Source organism: Spinacia oleracea, chromosome 3 (genome assembly GCF_020520425.1).
Source record: "Spinacia oleracea cultivar Varoflay chromosome 3, BTI_SOV_V1, whole genome shotgun sequence".
Taxonomy (NCBI): Eukaryota; Viridiplantae; Streptophyta; class Magnoliopsida; order Caryophyllales; family Amaranthaceae; genus Spinacia; species Spinacia oleracea.
In genome coordinates, this window is record NC_079489.1 from 25,123,443 (window position 1) to 25,143,343 (window position 19,901).

Sequence of the window (19,901 nt, forward strand, 5' to 3'; positions counted from 1 at the left end):
CGTCTCCACGATGTCAGAAACATCATCAACACCAAAGAAGTTCAGAGAGTTGTGAAGGCCCAAGGCAGCAGTTGTTTGGGCAAGGAGTCGCTGGATCTCATTCATGGTTCGACCTATAAATGACCAACAATGGAAGCAAGCAGACTGTTGAGTTCATATTTTTGTCTTTCATCACACCATGTGGCGTCATGGTCATGGTTGTCACGATAAACAGGAACACAGCCAAGGGGACTGACCTCCAGCACTACTTCAAACTACCATAAACAAAATATGCTAAGGCCATAAAATATCACAGAACTTCAAACTACCATAAACAAAATATGCCAAGGCCATAAAATATCACAGAACTTCAAACTACCAAAATCAAAACGAAAATATGCTCAAAATCAAAAGAAATTTCACAAAATTGACGCTACACTTTTCATATTCAATAATTTACCAAAATAATCATAAAAATTAAATTATCAACACCTGATTAAAAATCCTAAAAATAATTACAAAACGAAATTAAATTATCAACACCTAATTAAAAATCCTAATAATTATCAAAACAGGGGAAAAAATCCCAAATATTTTATTATTCAAATTCAAAATCCATACCTGTATATTTTAAGCAGATCGATTTTGGCAAGGAAATTGAAGAAATTGGGGTAGAAATTGGAGCGAAAATAAAAGAGAGAAATTGGGGGTTCACTGTTCCTCATCAATAAATCCGCTCTCCATTGAGCGATCTGATCCATCGGCGAAAAAACCTATTAGGAATCCAAATCAGATTTCTAAAACCTAATCAAAAGCAAAACCTTGAAATGAAAATTGCAAAAACCAAAACAAAATAGCAATTAAAGTCCCTAGTTTGTAAAATCGGGGTCGCAAAAACATAACCAAATCCGAAGAAACAACAAAATTAATGCAAAAAAATAGAAAAAAAGGAATTGATTGTATGAATTACCTGAGGATGAGATCGAAGATGAGAGAGGACTGGAGATTTGAGATCTTGAGTGAAGGGAGGAGACAAAAAACGGGAGGAAGAAGAAGATGGAATGTAGAACGGATTTGAGGAAGATCGAAGGAGAAAGAAGATCGTAAAGGAGAGAGAAAACGGGAGGAGCAGGAAGGCTGAAGTTGAGAATAGGGTAGCTTAGTTGCAGGGGTAGTTTAGTAAAATACTAAGGGGACACGAAAAGTGTTGTTACGATTTTAACCTCAGCCGTTCCTTTATATAATAGAGATAATAGAGATATAATAGACAAACGGAAAACAGCAAACACTACCGAGGGTAATTTAGTATTTTTGAAAGGAGATACCCCACTCAGGCACTCATACTCAGTACTTCCCAAAAGTCCAAAACCCAACTATAAACAATCCCTCTAAGAGCTAAAACGACCACAATTGCAGAACAAGAAGAGTGACTTCCCTCAAAAACGCCATTTCCTTTCAATTTGATCAACTGTAAAAAGCTTAAAGACTCGAATCTTTAGCTTCTTTCAATATTAGTTCCTTGCTTGCATAAAAAAAAGCTTAAAGAATAAAATGGCATCAACGCTGATTAAGCAATCGTCAATTCTGAAAACGCTAACTGGAGGGCTGAGATTCTTTGCATCAAAGGAGCTTATATCGTCTATAGTGGGATCTGACATAGTCTCGGCTGCACCTGATGTTTCCCTCCCTAAGGCTTGCTCATACGATGAAGGTGTCTCTTCCAAATTCGCCACCACCCCTTTGCACGACATTTTTAAGGTTTATTTCAAAATTAATTATTTGTTTTTTCAATTTAGTTTATTTAATTTTTGGAAATGATCTTAATTTCATTTAATTATTTCTTCAGGGGAAGAAAGTTGTCATCTTTGGCATCCCTGTAAGTCAATATTTATCTATTCTATGATTTTTTATTGGTGTGATGATTACTTTAATGTTCACTATATAATTTTTTAATTCAAATTTCTGGGTTTTTCTGGGGTTTGCTGTGTTCTTGACTGAATTCATGTTATTGTGGAACTTAGATTAATATAATTGAATATTGTTATGCAAATTTTAGCTGTGATTATTGAGATTTTATAACATGAAGATGTTTAGCAAGATAGCTTGATTTGCTGTGTTCTACTTTAAGTCATGCATATAAAATTTGAATTTGAAGATGTCACGGCCGCTGTGCATTATGTTGTACGGAGTACTTGTGAACATTGATCCTGTAATTGTTATTGTGGAGGTTTTACTGCAACGAATACGAGGGTGTATAACTGTATATGTTGGTATTTTACAGGTGTAAATTTGTTCCGGAGTATATTTGTTTTGTTATATTTATATGTTTTTCAATTAGAACAAAAGATAGTTTTTATGGTATTGCTATCTTGAAATTGTGTGAATAGTATGAAGAACGAGCAAAAAGAAATAATATAATAATAATAACAAATAATAATAAGAAACGATGTTTTATCTTAAGAGTGTTATTTGTGTTAAAACATTGTACATATTTTTTCTTTCGCTGGTTTTAAACATTTGAATTATGAGAAGGAATTGGCGTTAGACATTGTTGGCACAAAACAAATTATCTTAATCAACTTAAGGTTAAATGATTATAAGGCATGCATTGGAATCATAAGAATTTTCAAATACTCGCATATCCTTTAACATTAGGTTGGAAGTAAATGGTTTTGTATTGCCAAAGCTCACAAGTTTGTAAAATGTGCACCCTCAGAATTTAATCCCCGTAACAGTTAAAATTAGTATCGAAAGCTAGGTGAAGCTTTATTTTTTAACAGAGTGAGTAGTCTACTTCACCTTTCTGAAACATCTTAAATAGTGGTGTAAGAACATCACAATATCGTTAATATAGGAAATGGAGAAAGTGAGTCCAAGCTTGAAAGGAAGATACAATGTGTATATGAAGCAAAAATTTAATTCCAAGTTCAAGAGTTATAGAATACTAGGGGGTAAAACCAAAAGGTCGGAACCAAAATGCTTATACCTATTGAGCGTTAATTATGATGATGTTTCAACCAATCACAATTACAGAGAGAACATGAATCCACCATACTACTGTTTGTAATAGTTGTCCCTTACATCTTCCTTTCATCGCTTGTTTTAAGTTGGTGTTATTTGAAACACTCATGCTGTACAACTATTTGTTGCACTTGTCATAGCTTTTGCCTAGACTTCACATGACATGAGGTTTAGTTATCCTGCCGTGGTCGTTTTACAAAAAACATTGCTTCATAAGGATTGGTTATTATTTTGGTCACTACTGCATTCTCAAGTTATACAGAGTATCTAATGCTGGATGAGCTTTATTTATGAGCGTGATTGTTGCTGGGATCAGGGTGAAATAACTGATGTAATATAACCAAGGACTTATAGTAACCCAAATATAAACAATCAGGGCCCTCATGGTAGGAGCGTAACTCAACCTAGAGAGTGGCTTGGTGTTGGGATTAAGAGGTCCACCTGAAACTTTTCTTTTGAGGGACAGATTTAAATGTATATTTGAAAATATATTCCCCCATAATCCCATGTCAAATGGAAAGGAAAAGCCTTTCTTTGTTATGGGAGCAACAAGGGAGACTGCAGACTTTACAAAGCAATGATGGTCTGGTGTGAGGATTTAGCACTGATACTAAAGCTAAGGATGTCTGTTGTTTGAACCACTTTTCTCACTCATACAACGGAGAGTCTGGATGTCATTAAGCATTGGAGATAGGTTTCCCTCCCTTCTTTGCTCCACTGGTAGTTATGGGGTACTTCCTAGACTTTTAATACCTATGGGTATTGCTTCTGATTTTACTTGGTGAATCCTGGATCTTGATCTGCAAGGGTGGTTGTAATCTTGTCAATGAATTTTTTAACAGAAAATGCTGGAAAATAGTTTTAGGTGACCAGCAACGCTGACCATGCATCTATTATTCTATTCTCTTTTCTTAGTCTGTTTTGATGTGACAGTATGATTATAGTGGTGCTAGAGCTTAGAGTCATTTGGATTTTTATTCTCTTTTAGAAAGTGGGGGGGGGGGGGGGGGGGGGGGGAGTGTCTATTAGGATTTTAATGCTGCAGTCAAATAAAGTTTGAAATGTCGAGATAATATTTTTGAAGTTACAAAAACGTCTCTTCATTGCTATAAAGTGGACTGAAATTGCCCTTAACCTATTTTTAAGGGTAAAATGAACAAAAATATATTTCTGCTGTTTCATAGGGTAAAGAAGAATAAAAAAGGCAGGGTCCTATTGTTAGGATTAAAAATCAATAACGAAAGACTTATGTTTTTTTTTTGGGTGAAAAATATACTTATGTTGACAATTAACTAAGAACAACTTGTAATTTTGTAAAGCAGACCTGTCTTCACACACACAACACAGGAATACAGAGAAATAGGGAGGAAAGCTTGTTTGATTAAGACTCAAAAGGTCGTACGGATACAAGGGAGTAGCTTTAGGCTACCAATCTCAAGTGAGTAACTTTAGGTTACCAATCTCCAATACACTCTACAATTCTCAATGCCTTTCTCTCTCCTTAATTTCTCTACTTATACTACTAGCTTCCTGCTACCAGCTTCCTGCTCATTTAATGCTCTGTTGTTTCTTTTGTCAGTTAGCTCCAACGGTCCCTGCTAGTGCTTCCACTTCCTCTACTGTGCTGGTGTTGTTGTTGTGGTGCTTGCCTTTCTTTTTGTGGCGCCTGCAGTAGACCAATAGGGGTGTGTCAGGGTTGTGTTGGTCCATTACAACACCCCGCCCCCAAACCAACACCTTGTCCTCAAGGTGGAACTCCGGAAAGCGATCATTAAGCAAGGTAGCATCCTCCCACGTAGCTTCAAATGGAGCCAGCCCTTTCCATTTGATTAACACCCTCGTGCCTTCAACTTCCTTGTTGCTTACTTCCAACAGTTCCTCAGGTTCCACCATAAGTTCCAACTCCGAAGTCAATTGTGCTGGTAGAGTTGGTGAGGCCACATGAACACCAATGGCCCTCTTGAGCTGGGAGACATGAAAGACCGGATGAATCTTGCTTGTTGGTGGTAACTTGAGTTTGTAAGTAACATTTCCCAATTTTTTGAATTATGTCAAACGGTCCATAGAAGCGTGCTGACAGTTTCTCGTTGGGTCGCTTGGCCAATGAGCGTTGTCTGTAAGGTTGTAATTTAAGGAACACTTTATCACCCACTTCAAAGTTCTCATATCGCCTCTTGTTGTCTGCATTCTGTTTCATGATCTGTTGCGCCTTTAGAAGATTGACCCTAAGCTCATCCAACAACCCATCTCTCTCACGAATCATCTCCTCTAAATTGTCCACAGGGGTTTGGCCTGCTCCTATGCGCATGAGTTTAGGGGGGTCCCTGCCATAAACCACCTTGAAGGGTGACATCGAAGTGGACATATGAGGGGATGTGTTATAGGAGTACTCTGCCCATGGCAACCAGCTTGCCCATGTCTTCGGTTTCTCACCTGCAAAGCACCTAAGGTAGGTTTCCAGCCCCTTATTCACAATTTCAGACTGGCCGTCGGTTTGAGGGTGGTACGATGTACTCCTCTTCAGTTCCGTGCCGTGGAGTTTAAACAGCTCTCTCCAAAAAATGCTAAGGAAGACCTTGTCCCTATCAGAGACAATGGAGGCTGGAAAACCGTGTAGCTTCACAACCTCCTTGATGAAGGCGGTGGCAACTGATAATGCTGTAAAAGGGTGCTTTAGCCCGATAAAATGAGCATATTTTGATAGTCTATCCACCACCACAAGAATGGTGTCCACCCCCTTCGAAAGAGGCAGCCCCTCTACAAAGTCCATGGTGATGTCTTCCCATACTGCCGAAGGTAAAGGAAGAGGCTGCAGCAAGCCGGCGGGTTGCTGTTGCAAGTGTTTGTTCTTCTGGCACACCATACACTCCCTCACATAGCGCGCCACATCCCTCCTCATGCCCTGCCAAAACCACTCGAAGGCTAACCGGAGATAAGTCTTAACCTCACCCGAATGGCCTCCTGTTGGGGAGTCGTGGTATTCACGCAGCAACAAAGGAATGAAGGTGGATGACTTAGCTAAAATCATGCGCCCTTTATAGAGTAATTTCTCATTTGACAGAGTAAACCCAGGAAGTTGCTTCCCTTCCTCTGACTCTTTCCTGATCTTGGCCAGCCCCGTGTCTCTCTGTACCTCTTCTTGCAGCTCAGCCCAATTCACCCCCTGTGAGGAGAGCAAAGCACCGAGTTCTAACTCCCCCAATTCAAGTTCCCCTTCCCCTTTTCTGGACAGAGCATCAGCAACTCTATTAGCTGTTCCCGGCTTATATTGAATCTCAAAATCGAACCCAATTAACTTCCGTACCCACTTCTGATAATCTGCTCCGATCTCCCGTTGCTGGGTGATATACTTAAGGCTCTGTTGATCTGTTCGTATCACAAAATGTCTACCGAGAAGGTAGTGCTTCCATTTTTCCACTGCCAGACATATTGCCATCAGCTCTTTTTCGTAAATCGATTTTCCCCTTGCTCGTGGGCCGAGCACACGGCTGTAAAAAGCTATAGGGCGACCATCCTGCATCATAACAGCACCCAATCCATACCCAGAAGCATCAGTTTCGATCACGAACAACTTACCGAAGTCTTGCATTGCTAGGACCGGGGCAGTTGACATCGCCTCCTTCAACTGCATAAAAGCAGAGGTGGCTTCCTCTGTCCACCCAAAGCAATCTTTGCGTAACTGATCTGTGAGGGGTTGCGCAATTTGGGCGTAGTTCGCAACAAATTTCCGGTAATACCCAGTCAGCCCCAAGAATCCCCTTAACTATCTGAGATTTTTTGGGATACTCCATACCTTCATTGCACTCACTTTTTCTTGATCCACGGCCACCCCTTGCTGCGAGATGACATGGCCTAAATATGCGATCTCTCTCCTGCCGAATTCACATTTTTTTGAATTCGCAAAGAGCTGGTGTTCGGCTAGAGTAGCCATCACTATTTTCATGTGCCTGACATGTTCATCCTCACAAGTACTATACACCAAAATATCGTCGAAGAATACAAGAACAAATTTGCGTAGATAAGGGCGAAATACCTCGTTCATTAGCGATTGAAAGGTGGCCGGAGCATTAGTGAGCCCAAAAGGCATTACTAGGAATTCGTAATGCCCCTCATGTGTTCTAAAAGCCGTCTTGTGAGTGTCTTCGGGTCGAACCAATATTTGGTGATACCCGGCCCGAAGGTCGAGTTTGGAGAAAATGTTGGCTCCGTATAGCTCGTCCAATAACTCGTCAATAACAGGAATCGGATATTTGTCTGGTACCGTCTCCTTATTCAAGGCCCGGTAGTCGACACAAAACCGCCATGAACCATCTTTCTTCTTCACTAATAGGTCTGGGCTCGAGAACGGGCTAGTGGATGGTCTGATGATTCCGGCCTCCATCATCTCCCTGATCAAACGCTCGATTTCATCCTTTTGAATTTGGGGATATCTGTAAGGCCTGACACTGACCGGGTTACTGCCGTCTTTGAGCACTATGGCATGCTCGTGATTACGGCCGGGAGGCAGGCCGGTGGGTGGCTCAAATACACACTGGAACTCTTCCATCACCTTTCTCAAATATTCTGGTGGTTCTGCCTCCACCCCCTTCCCCTTTTCTATTTGATTGAACTCCATTAAGATGCCTCCTCCCTCTTTTCTTAGCACCCTCATCATAGCTTTCAATGAAATTCGCGAGCGGCTCAATGACGGATCCCCTTGTAGAGTCACCGTAGCGCCACCATATTCGTAACGCACCTCCTGAGTCTTCCAATTCGTGATAACTGGTCCAAGTTTTTCCAGCCACTGTATACCAAGAATCATGTCAGAATTCCCTAACTCCAGTTGGAGGAAGTCCTCCTGTATTTCTATTTCCTCACTCAGCTCCACCTTCACTGCCTTACAAATCCCCGTTCCTCTCACTGCATCTCCGTTACCCAACGACACACCGAAACTCGATGACTCCACTATTGGTATCCCCAACTTCTCGACGGCCTGTAGGGATATGAAGTTATGGGTGGCGCCGGGATCCACCATGATCACCACCTCGCCGCCCTCCACCTTTCCGACCAGCTTCATTGTCTTTGGGTTAGTCAAACCCACAATGGAATTAATTGAGATGGCTGCCGGTATTTTCTCTTCCTCCGGTACCTCCAAGGCTTGAAATTCGCCGCCCTCCTCCTCTTCGTCTCCTTCCCCGTCTTCCACCAACAGAACACTCAACTCCCTTTTTTTGCACTGGTGGCCGATCCCCCACCGTTCATCGCACCTGAAACACAGACCCCGAGCTTTCTTGTCTTGCAATTCTCGTTCCGTTAGCCGTTTGACTTCGCCTGAGAAGCGAGAAGTCGTTACCGCCGGACGGGACGTCACCGCAGCGGTGTTTCCGTTTGAGTTTGAGCCGTAAGACCCAATCGAGCTTGTGGGTTTAATTACCCCACTTTTTGATAAAGGATTAAAGTGGTTGGAAACTAAACCATGTGTTTGGGGCCCACTGTAAACCTGGTTTTGGTGTGAGTTTGCTGCTATTGGACCCTTGCTGAAGTAAGAAAAAGGCCCACTCCTGTTGGGTCCATAACTCCCCTTCTTCAACCCATTTACTCTGATCTTTTCTTCAAGCTTGACTGCTAAATTCATGTCGTCGTTCAGTGTATAGGGATTAAGAACCCTAATCTCTGCCTTAATTTCCTCCTTCAACCCATTCACAAAGTGCCCCATCATTATGCTTTCCGGCACATCATCAAGGGGGGACACCAACTCAATGAACTTTCTGAGATACTCCTCCACCGTAGTCGTCTGGGTGGTAGACAACCATTGTTCGTGCAGTGTACCAGCGTTGCTCGGTCGGTATTTATACAGAATTCTTCCCTTCAAGTCAGCCCAATCATGTATCGGATTCCGGCGATTTTCAAAAGTAAACCAACGAAGAGCATCTCCTTCCATGGAAACTATGGCGGCCTCCAGCTTCTCGTTCTCTGCTAATTGGTAGAAGTCAAAATATTTCTCCCCCCGAAGTATCCACCCATCCGGGTCCGCCCCTTCGAAAAGCGGCATGTCTAACTTCCTGTATTTCCAACGGCCACCACCACCACCTCCTCGGTCGTCGGACCCTCTGTCTCTCTCCGGGAACCTCCGGTTCTCCCTCCAGTTTTCTCTGAGTGTGCACCCTCCTCTTGGTGTTGAGGTGTCGCGGCCGTTGGTCGGTTGGCCATCAACTCCTTCATCTCAGCTTGAAACTTCTCCTGACTCGCCTTCATCAAATTCATCTGGGCTGTTTGATCTTCTCTGTAACGGTCAATTCGGCCCTCTAGCCTCATGGCGGCAGCCTCCATGGTCTCCTTGTTCTTCTGGTTCTCTTCCTCACTTCTAGCCGCGAATTTTTCAGCCATTGTTTTCTGGAAATTCGCCATTCCCTCGGCTAGGATCTGTTGGATCGTATCCTCAATGCCAGTCACCCGTCGGTTCACTTCTGCCACAGAGGCCTCTATGGCTTCTATTCTCACGGTGTTGGAATTCACCATGTCGTCCGATTTCTTCACCGCCCAGTTCGAACGGCTCTGATACCAAATGTAAAGCACAGACCTGTCTTCACACACACAACACAGGAATACAGAGAAATACAGAGAAATAGGGAGGAAAGCTTGTTTGATTAAGACTCAAAAGGTCGTACGGATACAAGGGAGTAGCTTTAGGCTACCAATCTCAAGTGAGTAACTTTAGGTTACCAATCTCCAATACACTCTACAATTCTCAATGCCTTTCTCTCTCCTTAATTTCTCTACTTATACTACTAGCTTCCTGCTACCAGCTTCCTGCTCATTTAATGCTCTGTTGTTTCTTTTGTCAGTTAGCTCCAACGGTCCCTGCTAGTGCTTCCACTTCCTCTACTGTGCTGGTGTTGTTGTTGGTGGTGCTTGCCTTTCTTTTTGTGGCGCCTGCAGTAGACCAATAGGGGTGTGTCAGGGTTGTGTTGGTCCATTACAAATTTGTTACCATAACTATTTCATATACAGTAAAGTTTTTGGAGCCAAAGCGATAGTCCTACAAGAAAAGAAATGAAAAGTTAGCTGGATAATAGATCTAGAAATGTGAAATTACAAAAAAAAAAAAAAACACCTTAGTTATTAGATCAAAATAAAAAAAAGGAGACTAGTTGTCATTGAACATACGACATCACTACGTGGAGTCCTGCATAACCTATATGCATCTCAGCACACTAGCACTCATCCGAAGCAAGTTATGGAAACTCAACTTGTTGACTTTAAGGTTACTATATCCTCCTCTGTGTGGAAATTCTAACAATGTATCCATTTCAGGGAGCGTTCACTGGAGTTTGTTCTGCTCAACATGTCCCAAGTTACAAGACTAATGTCGACAAATTCAAGGCTAAGGGGATTGAATCTATTGTTTGTGTTTCTGTAAATGACCCATATGTGATGCATGGATGGGCTGAAAAACTAGAAGCAAAAAATGTTGTAAGTTCTTGCCAATCTTACTGTCTTTGTTATGCTAATTGTTATGAGTTTTTCCACTCTAAATTATGTTGCTTGTAACACACTAAATATTGTGGTCTATGTGTTCATTTCTAATGACCCTACTCTGGATAATAAACGTTAAGCATGACGCAAGGGAAAAGTTAAAGAAGCTGAAAGGCATTAGATGCAACATGTGTTCCCTCCTATATTTCTTGAACTTCAGTACTTGTTTTTGATATGAATATCTGTCAAGTTTCAGACTCGACTGTATAATGAAAAAGAATTCGATGTTTTCAGTCAAAATTGAAGAACTTCCTCCGTTTCTAAATACTCGTTGCGCTTGTGTTTGCATGTAGTTTCAAGAACTTTTGTGGGTAGTACATGAAAATGAATAAGGCTCTGTTCTATTCGACTTATTTTGACTTATTTCATACAAAATAAGTTCAGATAAGATAAGTTCAATTAAGTTCAGACAACATAGTCGAATGGAATGGAGCCGAAACTAATGTGTAAGTGAAGTTAATGTGAATATTTTAATTGTTTGTGGGAGAGAAATAAAGAATTGTGCAAGTGGGATTAGTACAAGTGAGAAACAATAAAGAATTGTTACAAGTGGAGTTAGTAGGACAAAAAGCAGTAAAGAAATTGTAGTCCCATGCCAAATATTCACAAACGTACGAAAGAGGCAAGTTTTGCGAGAATTCAGGAAGGAACTGGAGGGAGTATGCCGGAATATCAATGATTCAATACGAGTCTTGAGGTGAAATAAGTAGTTTGAGTAGCATAGGTTCCTCTTAGATATTTATACATGCATCTCTCCTGATCCATTGTCTGAATCCATTGAGGAAGAAGATTCATTTTTATGGCTTTGGATAACTAAAATGTTTGTGTTCAATGAATGGGCTGATAAGATGACACTTGTGGGTATGACTATAGTTTTGGGTATATCTTTTTATTTATTGAGATTTATGTTTTTACCATACACATAAAGGAAGTAAAGTATGACAACATAGGCATCATTGGATGATTTCACATCATAGCTAATGCTTGACTATTGATACTAAATTAGTAATTTGCGATTAGCTAACTTCAACCTGCAATAATAAATTGAAAAAATAAGATGGATATATATATTATCAAACCCCAATACAACAAAGGTAGCAAGGAAAATATAGATTGTACAGTTAACTCGTGCATGCAAGGGAATCTAAAGATCCCGGTAGGAGATATAAAACACAAAGGGATATAAGGAATTAAAACTTTATAAGTTCCAAATTTAAGTTCCAAATTTCATACAGATATCATCCTTGTTTCTTTTAAAAATAACAACTCTAGTTAAAACAAATAAGCAATTCACAAAATTAGGGAGGGAAAAGGGAACAGTTTATCAATCTAGTTATGTTCCACAATAATAATATTTCAACAACTTCCAAAATCAATTACCTATAATTTTAAAAATGTAGAAAGAGAAAAGGAATCACCTTTGCTAAAGGAAGAGAGAATAGAGGAATCACAAGGACTTCCCAACCACACACCTAGCCAAAATTAAATTGATAAAGCAACAAAAATAACACAAACTCTAGTACTCTACAATTTCCAGAGAGAGAGAGAGAGAGAGAGAGAGGCAAACTCCTAGCTATTCTAATCAGTTGATAAATAAATGCAGTACAACCAAGATCAGTTAAGCACAATAATTAAAATAGAGAAATCGGGCTAATTATGCGAAAGTAGGCGGTGAGGAACTCCTTGCTATGCACAACCAAAATGGAATGGTGATATAAGAAATAAGTCAAGCATAAGAATATTTGAAGCTATTATAGAGTTTGGATTCCATCGACCCTATTGAATATGTAACTGAAGGCTATGGGAGGAGGGGGAATGGTTAAGAGTCGGGGGATTCGGTTGAATTGAACGAAATGGAGAATGGGGAAGATGAAGTTGGTCTCTGACACAGTTGGAATAGTGAAAGTAGAGGATTACTAGGAACGGACATGTGTCCCTCATGGTTTGGGTTTTAAATACTAGAGCTATAGATATGTAGTGGCAAACATTCATTGTGTTTTTTCATCAAGTGTTTAGTCCAACCCCCCCAACCTGGCTTAGGCAAGAGTTTTTAAGTTAATGGATCATGTTGATGTTTAAGAGGCAAATCTCGCTGCCATGTATCAGTGTCATGAACAAATAAAAATATATTTTTGTTTTGAGCTGCAAAATACCATGGCTACCTTTCCATAATCCAATTTTCTGGGGTTACTTCATACTTCTAGGTGGCCATATTGACCTGAAGTTTGAAACTTATGCTTGTGTTAGCTTCAATTGAATGCACATTGGTAATGCGAGGCTTCTTCACAAGATTCCAAGAAACTGATTTGGCAGCATCCCAAGTAGTTCTTATCACTTATTTTAAATATTGGGAGTGGTCCTTTTCTTTTGTGGTATGTATTTAATATGCTTGGATCTTATGACTTTTTTGGTATGGTTCTTTTGCTTGTCATGGCTTCTTTTGGAGGATGAATTACGTGGTCTTGCAGCTGGGTGGTGGGAACTGGAAACACTTTTGTTGTTTTTCATTGGAGCATGCATATGGCTGTATGTGCAGCTTAATTGTTAATACGAGTTCACGCAAAATGAAGAAACCACAAGAAGGAAGCAGATGTCCTTTTACTCAGTTTTGTTTTGATTCAGCTATTGAGACCTTCTACATGCTAGTGGGATTTACATGATGTTTATATACAGCATCTTATTCACAACAAAGCCAAAAGCTCTAGCAAATCTTACCTTTGTTATTATCCAGGGAATTATTTTAGTTGTTATTGGTTAGTTTAAGATGAGTTTTAATCTTCTTTTGTTATAATCTTATGGGTTTTTTACATTTGCTGGGTTTTCACTTATGAGAGAGTTCTTGATCTGCAAGGTTTCTTTGTTAGTATAGGAGTATGGAAATGAATTTTACGTATGACTGAAATTCAAGTTATAACAAATTTAACATATTTCTAGATTAGATTTTCAGAATACTGAAATTATCTCAATGCGAAATTTTGTTTTGGCTATTCTCTTGATTTAGATAAAATTAATTGAGTGTTGGCTGAGTTTCTGTTCCTAAGCAAGGCAAGTGAGGATGTAGTGACATTAGATGCATGTAGGAGAGATGCATATGTCGAAATGGGGAGTTAAAAAGGATCTTATTAAGAAGATGAGCAAATGTTGAGATGGGTTTGTGGGATCACCATAAGTGATAGAATTCATAACGAGGTTACCAAAGTAAGGTTGGAGTTACAGATATTGAGGATAAGTTAAAGTACGGCGGAAGACGAAGATGCATCTGTTAGTGTTATGATACTTTACAAGTAGCCGAGGAGGCCATCAATTCATTGTACTGGTTGATTGAGCTACGACATTTTCGTTTCTGGCAATCAATTTGTAATGATGACTGTTATTCATAGTGTCATATTATGGTTGGTGATTATTCAATGGGACCAGGCCTTAAAAATTTCTGTGAATATGCTCCTTTTCCAGATTGATTTTTATGGGGACTTTGATGCTAGCTTTCACAAGAGCTTGAGCTCGGACTTAACAATAGACCTATCTGGCGCTTTGCTTGGAACTCGCTCTCACAGGTAAGAATCTTATGCACTTCCAATAGTGCGAAACTAGCAATGGCTATAGCTGACCCATTATAGTCTTAAGTACCCTTTCATCACTTGTTGTCTTCACTGATCGATCATGTGTCATGGGTTCTGCTGTGTACGCAGATGGTCTGCTTATGTGGATGATGGAATAGTCAAGATTCTGAATGTGGAAGAAGCTCCATCTGACTTCAAAGTCTCAGGCGCTGATCATATGCTTACTCAGCTCCATTATCACGAGATAGTCAGTAAAAAGTTAACTAATTAGGAATATGTAATATTTCAAATGCAATAATTTTACAACTATTGCTTTTGGATGCTTTTTGATTTATGATGAAAGGTGACTCATGTTGGAGGAGATTGGATCTTCTGTTCTGATGTGGGTAGCATAATGATAGCCTAGTTGGCTACTGGCCATGCTCTTCCCACTTTGCTGCTATGCACATTTTAGTGAAACATTTACAGTCTGTTTAATGTGTGTAATGTCTTTCCTGCTACAAATGGTTCATTACTCATTAGGTTAATGTGTTATACGACGGAGAAAACTATAGTTGACCTGGTGGGTCATCTACCCTTTCTTAGGCTATTTAATTGTTATGGAGTAAAAGCTTGCCCATGTTTCAATGCTAACCCTTTAAAAAGCAAGAGTTGCCAAAAATTTTCCTTAAGAATAGTGAGATTACTGCTCTACCCTTACATTCCTTCTTGAAAAATATTAATTTTCTCTTAAGAATAGTAAAATTACCGCATTGCCCTTTCACACTTTATCTGAATCTTCTAACAGAAAAATGTCCTCTCATTGTGTTGTCTCCAACCCCCCTCTCCTCTAACGACTACCACCGTGCTCTCGGCTCTCCTCACAATCTCACATAGTGCCTCTCCTCTTATGCCCAATTGATTGATTGTAAGTTTGTAGAATTACATACATTAGATTCAAAGATAAAGTCTCTCTCACCTCAATTTATCATACCCCAATTCAATTCTTCGTCTACTTCATCGTCTGTTGATGCTGATGCTTATGATAATTTCGTCCTCATGGCGCTGCCTCGCTCAAGGTATTTAATTTTTATGGTTCTAGACTGTTTAGTTTGATTGAGTTAGTTGTTTTTGTGATGTGGGATTTATTCGATTTTATTTACTAGATTTTTTGGATATGGGTTTGTTGTTATTTCGGGTTTTGTTTGATTTTGTTTTTTGATGGGTCAAGTTTTGAGCATTTTTTTGTTTTGAATGGTGGAAGTTATGCTTTTGGTGTTAATCTCGCAATGTTTGTGTTTTTGGTGGTATGGACGAATTTAGATTTTCGTTTTATGGATTGATTAATGAAAACAAGCTCCATCCCAAGAAAAATTGGTTAATTTTATTTTTATATTTCCAAGTAATTATTGAATTGATTCTTACATGTTTGTGAATAAATTTTTGTAGTTGTGATTTTTGATTGTATTTGTATTTGGTAAATCTGGCTATATCGAATTGATTGACATTGTTAGTGGGTTGGTAATTAGTTGAGCTAACACTGATTAATCATATAGAATTGATTGCCTTAGGGAAATTAAGAAGGTCAAGGATTTGATTGATGCTTTATCCTCGGGTGTTGTAAGCTTATTAATCGTATTATGCTGATGTATTTGATTATTTCCGTCCTTATGTGGACACCGCATGTTTGCTTGGATGATTAAGCAGTTTTTTTTTACCTAATATATATGTAACTAATTGATTGTGCTGATATTTTGTTTGGAAATTTTACTTATCTTCACTCTTTTATAACCAACAAAACATGCAGCTCCAACGAATTTTTGGGTATCAGAAATGTCCCGCTACTTTTTTTTTTTTGCTAAGCAAGTGAGAATAATATTATAGCTCAAAAACCAATACAACCTAAGTGCACTTCAAGGGAGACAAACCAACTAGGTTGGACCATCTCAAACAAGAAGCAAACAGAAAACACATAGGCTTACAAGACTTACAAGTTCACAAACCAGTTACCATCTTTCCTATTCACAAACTTAGGCAATACTGCCTGAATTCTACTTCTCACTGCTTGCTTTAAAGCACCTATAGTACTCTTGACAGTAGGGATACAACAATCCCAATACACAGAGTTCCTGCATTTCCAGATAAGATACACAGTGGCCACAATAGCAGCAAGATAAACCTGCTTCCTGAACATTGATCTTCTGCCATGTCTGATGCTTCTGTATAGGAGATGGAGATCAGTTGCTGCAGTTCTAATATCCAGCCATATTTTCATCTCTGCAAGGCATTGCCTGCTATAAGAGCAATCAAAGAAAAGATGATGGTGGGTTTCATCACCTTGACCACAAATAAGGCAACTTGAGGAACTACTGATGCCAATGTTAGCTAGCTTAGCTGTAGTTTGCAGTCTAGACTGAATTGCCAACCATGCAATGAATCTATGTTTGGGAGTGCTAAGCCTGTTCCACACAAGTTGATCCCAATGCACCTTAGGCCTGTCACCAGTTAATTTTTGATATACTTGCTTCACTGAATAGTGAGACATTGCCTCCAATTCTGCTTTAGTGTAAACTGATTTCAATCTCTCCTTTGTATTGCAAATCTGCTTCCAATACCAACTAGCAGAATTGCTAGGTTGGTATTCCCACCAATCCCCATTCTTTAAGTACACTGAAGTAACCCACTTGATCCAAACATTATCCTGTTTGGTAACCAGAGCCCAAACATATTTGCCTAAATTGGCAACATTCCACAGAAAAACATCTCTGAAGCCCAAGCCACTGGCTTTCTTATCACAACAGATATTATCCCAAGAAATATTGCAAGGCTTATGACTAAAAGCTTGACCACTCCAAAGGAATGCCCTACAAATCTTAACAATACTCTGCAGTACACTCTTAGGAAGAACAAAAATCTGAGCCCAATACATATGAAGGCTAAGTAACACAGAATTTACCAGTTGCATTCTAGTTGTATAGGAGAGATTTCTGGAACTCCTAAGCTTAATTCTGCTAGTCATCTTATCAACCAAAACCCCACACTAAGCAGTAGAGATTCTTTTTGAGCAAATGGGTACACCAAGATATTTGAAAGGTAGACTACTTCTGGTGAAACCAGAAGTCTCCACCACTCTTTGAACCTCACTTTCCACCATGCCATGACAGAAAATGGAGGATTTCTGAATATTAGCTTTCAAACCAGAGGAATTAGAAAACAACTAGAAAGCTTGCAAGATAAGGTAAATGGAAGGAAATTCACCTTTACAGCATAGGATCAGATCATCAGCAAAACACAAATGTGTGAGTTTGGTGTCTTTACATCTTGGATGATACTATAATTGAGCTAAATTGCTCATTTTATGCAAGATTCTTGACAGATACTCCATACAAATAACAAAAAGAAGAGGAGAAAGGGGATCCCCTTGCCTCAAGCCTCTCTGGGATTTGAAAAACCCATGCATGGACCCATTGATCATAAGAGAGAACATGGGTGTGGTGACACATTCCATCACTAGGTCCACAAATTTCTTAGGGAAATCCAAAGCAACCATCATCTCTTTTAGGAAAGACCAATCCGCTGTGTCATAAGCTTTTTGCAAATCAATCTTCATTAAGCAACTAGGCTTCACCCCCTTCCATCCATAATGTCTCACAAGATCCTGCACAACCATAATGTTGTGAACAATGTATCTGCCATGAACAAACCCCCATTGATTCTCTAAAATAAGATCAGGAAGGATTTGCCTCAACCTACCACATAGAACCTTAGTGATGCACTTGTAAATTGTGTTACAGCAAGAAATAGGCCTAAAATCACTAACATTCTTAGGACATTTGGTTTTAGGAATCAGAGTGACAACTGTGTGGTTCACCTCTTTCAGTAATTTACCATTCCTCAATACATCCAAAACAGCCTCAATCACCTCACTCCCAACAACATGCCAAGCATCTTTATAAAAAAAAGAGCCAAAACCATCTGGACCTGGTTCCTTGATACCAGAAATAGAAAATAGGGTTGCTTTCACTTCTTCAGCAGTATAAGGAGCAGTAAGGATTGTCTTATGATAATCCTGACACACAGGACCAGTATGAACTACCTGTGTGATAACAGGAGTTCTGTCTTCATGAGCACTCCCCAATAACATCTTGTAGTAATTCAAGAAAGCTTCTGAAACATCTGCATGCTGATCTTTCCATTCTCCTCTCACATCATGAATGCTATAAATCTGATTCTGAACTTGTCTGCTTCTTATACTTTGATGAAATAGGGATGTATTCTCATCACCAGCTTTAATCCAAGCCAACTTAGCCTTCTGACTAAAAAAATCAAGATATATCTTGTGTTTAAACCTTATAATCATGAATGGCCTGTAATTCTAAATCTGCAAGAGTTTGATCTGTAGGAGCTAAGTTCATAGCCTCCCGAGCAGCAAACATTGTATGATAGGCACTAAGATCAGCAGCCTGAACATCTGAGAAGCCAGTTTTGTTGAGCTCCTTAAGAGAAAACTTAATTAACCTTCTTAAGTTTACTAACCACACAGAACATTTTACTGCCAGTTATGTGAGTATTCTAAGCATCAGTCACAATTGCATTGAAACTAGGAGATGATTTCCACATTGTAAAGTATTTAAATGGCTTCCTCCCTCCATTAACCCTAGGATACACACTCAAAAGGCTAGGAGAATGATCAAACTGGCCTTTTGGAAGAAAGCAAGCTTCTGCAGAAGGATAACAATCTTGCCAATCAACATTGGCAAGTATTCTGTCAAGCTTTGAAAATACTCTGTCAGCCCCTTGTTGTTTATTATTCCAAGTGTAGAGATTCCCCACACATTTGACATCCTCTATACCATATCCATGCATACAATTATTGATATCAACAATTTCCATATGCCTAACAGGAGCACCAATTCTCTCATTAACTGCCATGACACAGTTAAAATCCCCGAAGATAATCCAAGGACCTTGAACATTCAAAGTGCTTAGATCACTCCATAAAGCCTGTCTCAAGTTGCTCTCATTGAAAGCATAAACAAAGGTGTAGTAAAAACTAGGCATACCACTTACAGGAGTGATATGACAATGCAAGAATTGGCTTGATGTTGCTACAATATTCACTGTAAAACACCCAGCCTTCCATGCTACAATAATTCTACCACCAACATGATAGCTAGAGTTACTAGTGAAACACCAATTTGAAAATATTTTATGAAACAGTGACACTCCCAAGGTTTGGACGATGATTTTATGAAATAAAAACAGGGTTTTTGATTATATAAAAGGTCCAAATTTTGGGGTGTTACAAATTGGTATCAGAGTTTAGGTTTTTCTTGGTTACCGCTAGGATCTTCATATCCTAGTGTTGTTTTTTTTATTAGGGAAAATGAAAATAATTAAGAATTAGGATTAATAAAATGAATTGGGTTATTTTAGATAAATGAAAATATGAGTAATTAGGTTCTTATAAAGCCGTGAGCGCGGGACGCGAATAGGGTCTTATTTTGACATTATGTGAAGTACTTAGTTCTAGTACTACCATGTGTTATTTTCTTTCTTTCTATTGTTTTCTAAGTGACCTTGAGAAATAGTATTGCTTAATCGAAGGCGATAAAAGAGTCTCCCACCCAACCCAACCCCCATGCGAATATGAGACTACATCAACACTAGAATTCAAAAGGGCGTACCTCCTAGATCAAAACTTCGAATCGAGCGATTCTTAAGCCTAAATTCATTAACTTTTTGAGATCTCCGAATTTCATGAAGGAACCATTATCTGAAAACGATCACATGATTGCCAAAAGAGGCGACTAGAAGCTCGTGCTGCATCCCTTAGCGTGTTACTGG

The 19,901-nt window shown here is 39.3% G+C and overlaps 1 protein-coding gene across 1 annotated transcript; it reads left to right on the top strand.

The window, feature by feature from the left end:
- Window positions 1-1,355: 1,355 nt before the first annotated feature.
- Window positions 1,356-14,552, top strand: LOC110800567 (peroxiredoxin-2F, mitochondrial). The gene is made up of 5 exons (XM_022005883.2): window positions 1,356-1,737; window positions 1,826-1,855; window positions 10,294-10,452; window positions 13,969-14,069; window positions 14,205-14,552. Exons 1-5 carry the CDS (start codon window positions 1,531-1,533, stop codon window positions 14,344-14,346), a joined length of 639 nt encoding a protein of 212 aa, XP_021861575.1. The 5' UTR covers window positions 1,356-1,530; the 3' UTR covers window positions 14,347-14,552.
- The last annotated feature ends 5,349 nt before the right edge of the window (window positions 14,553-19,901 follow it).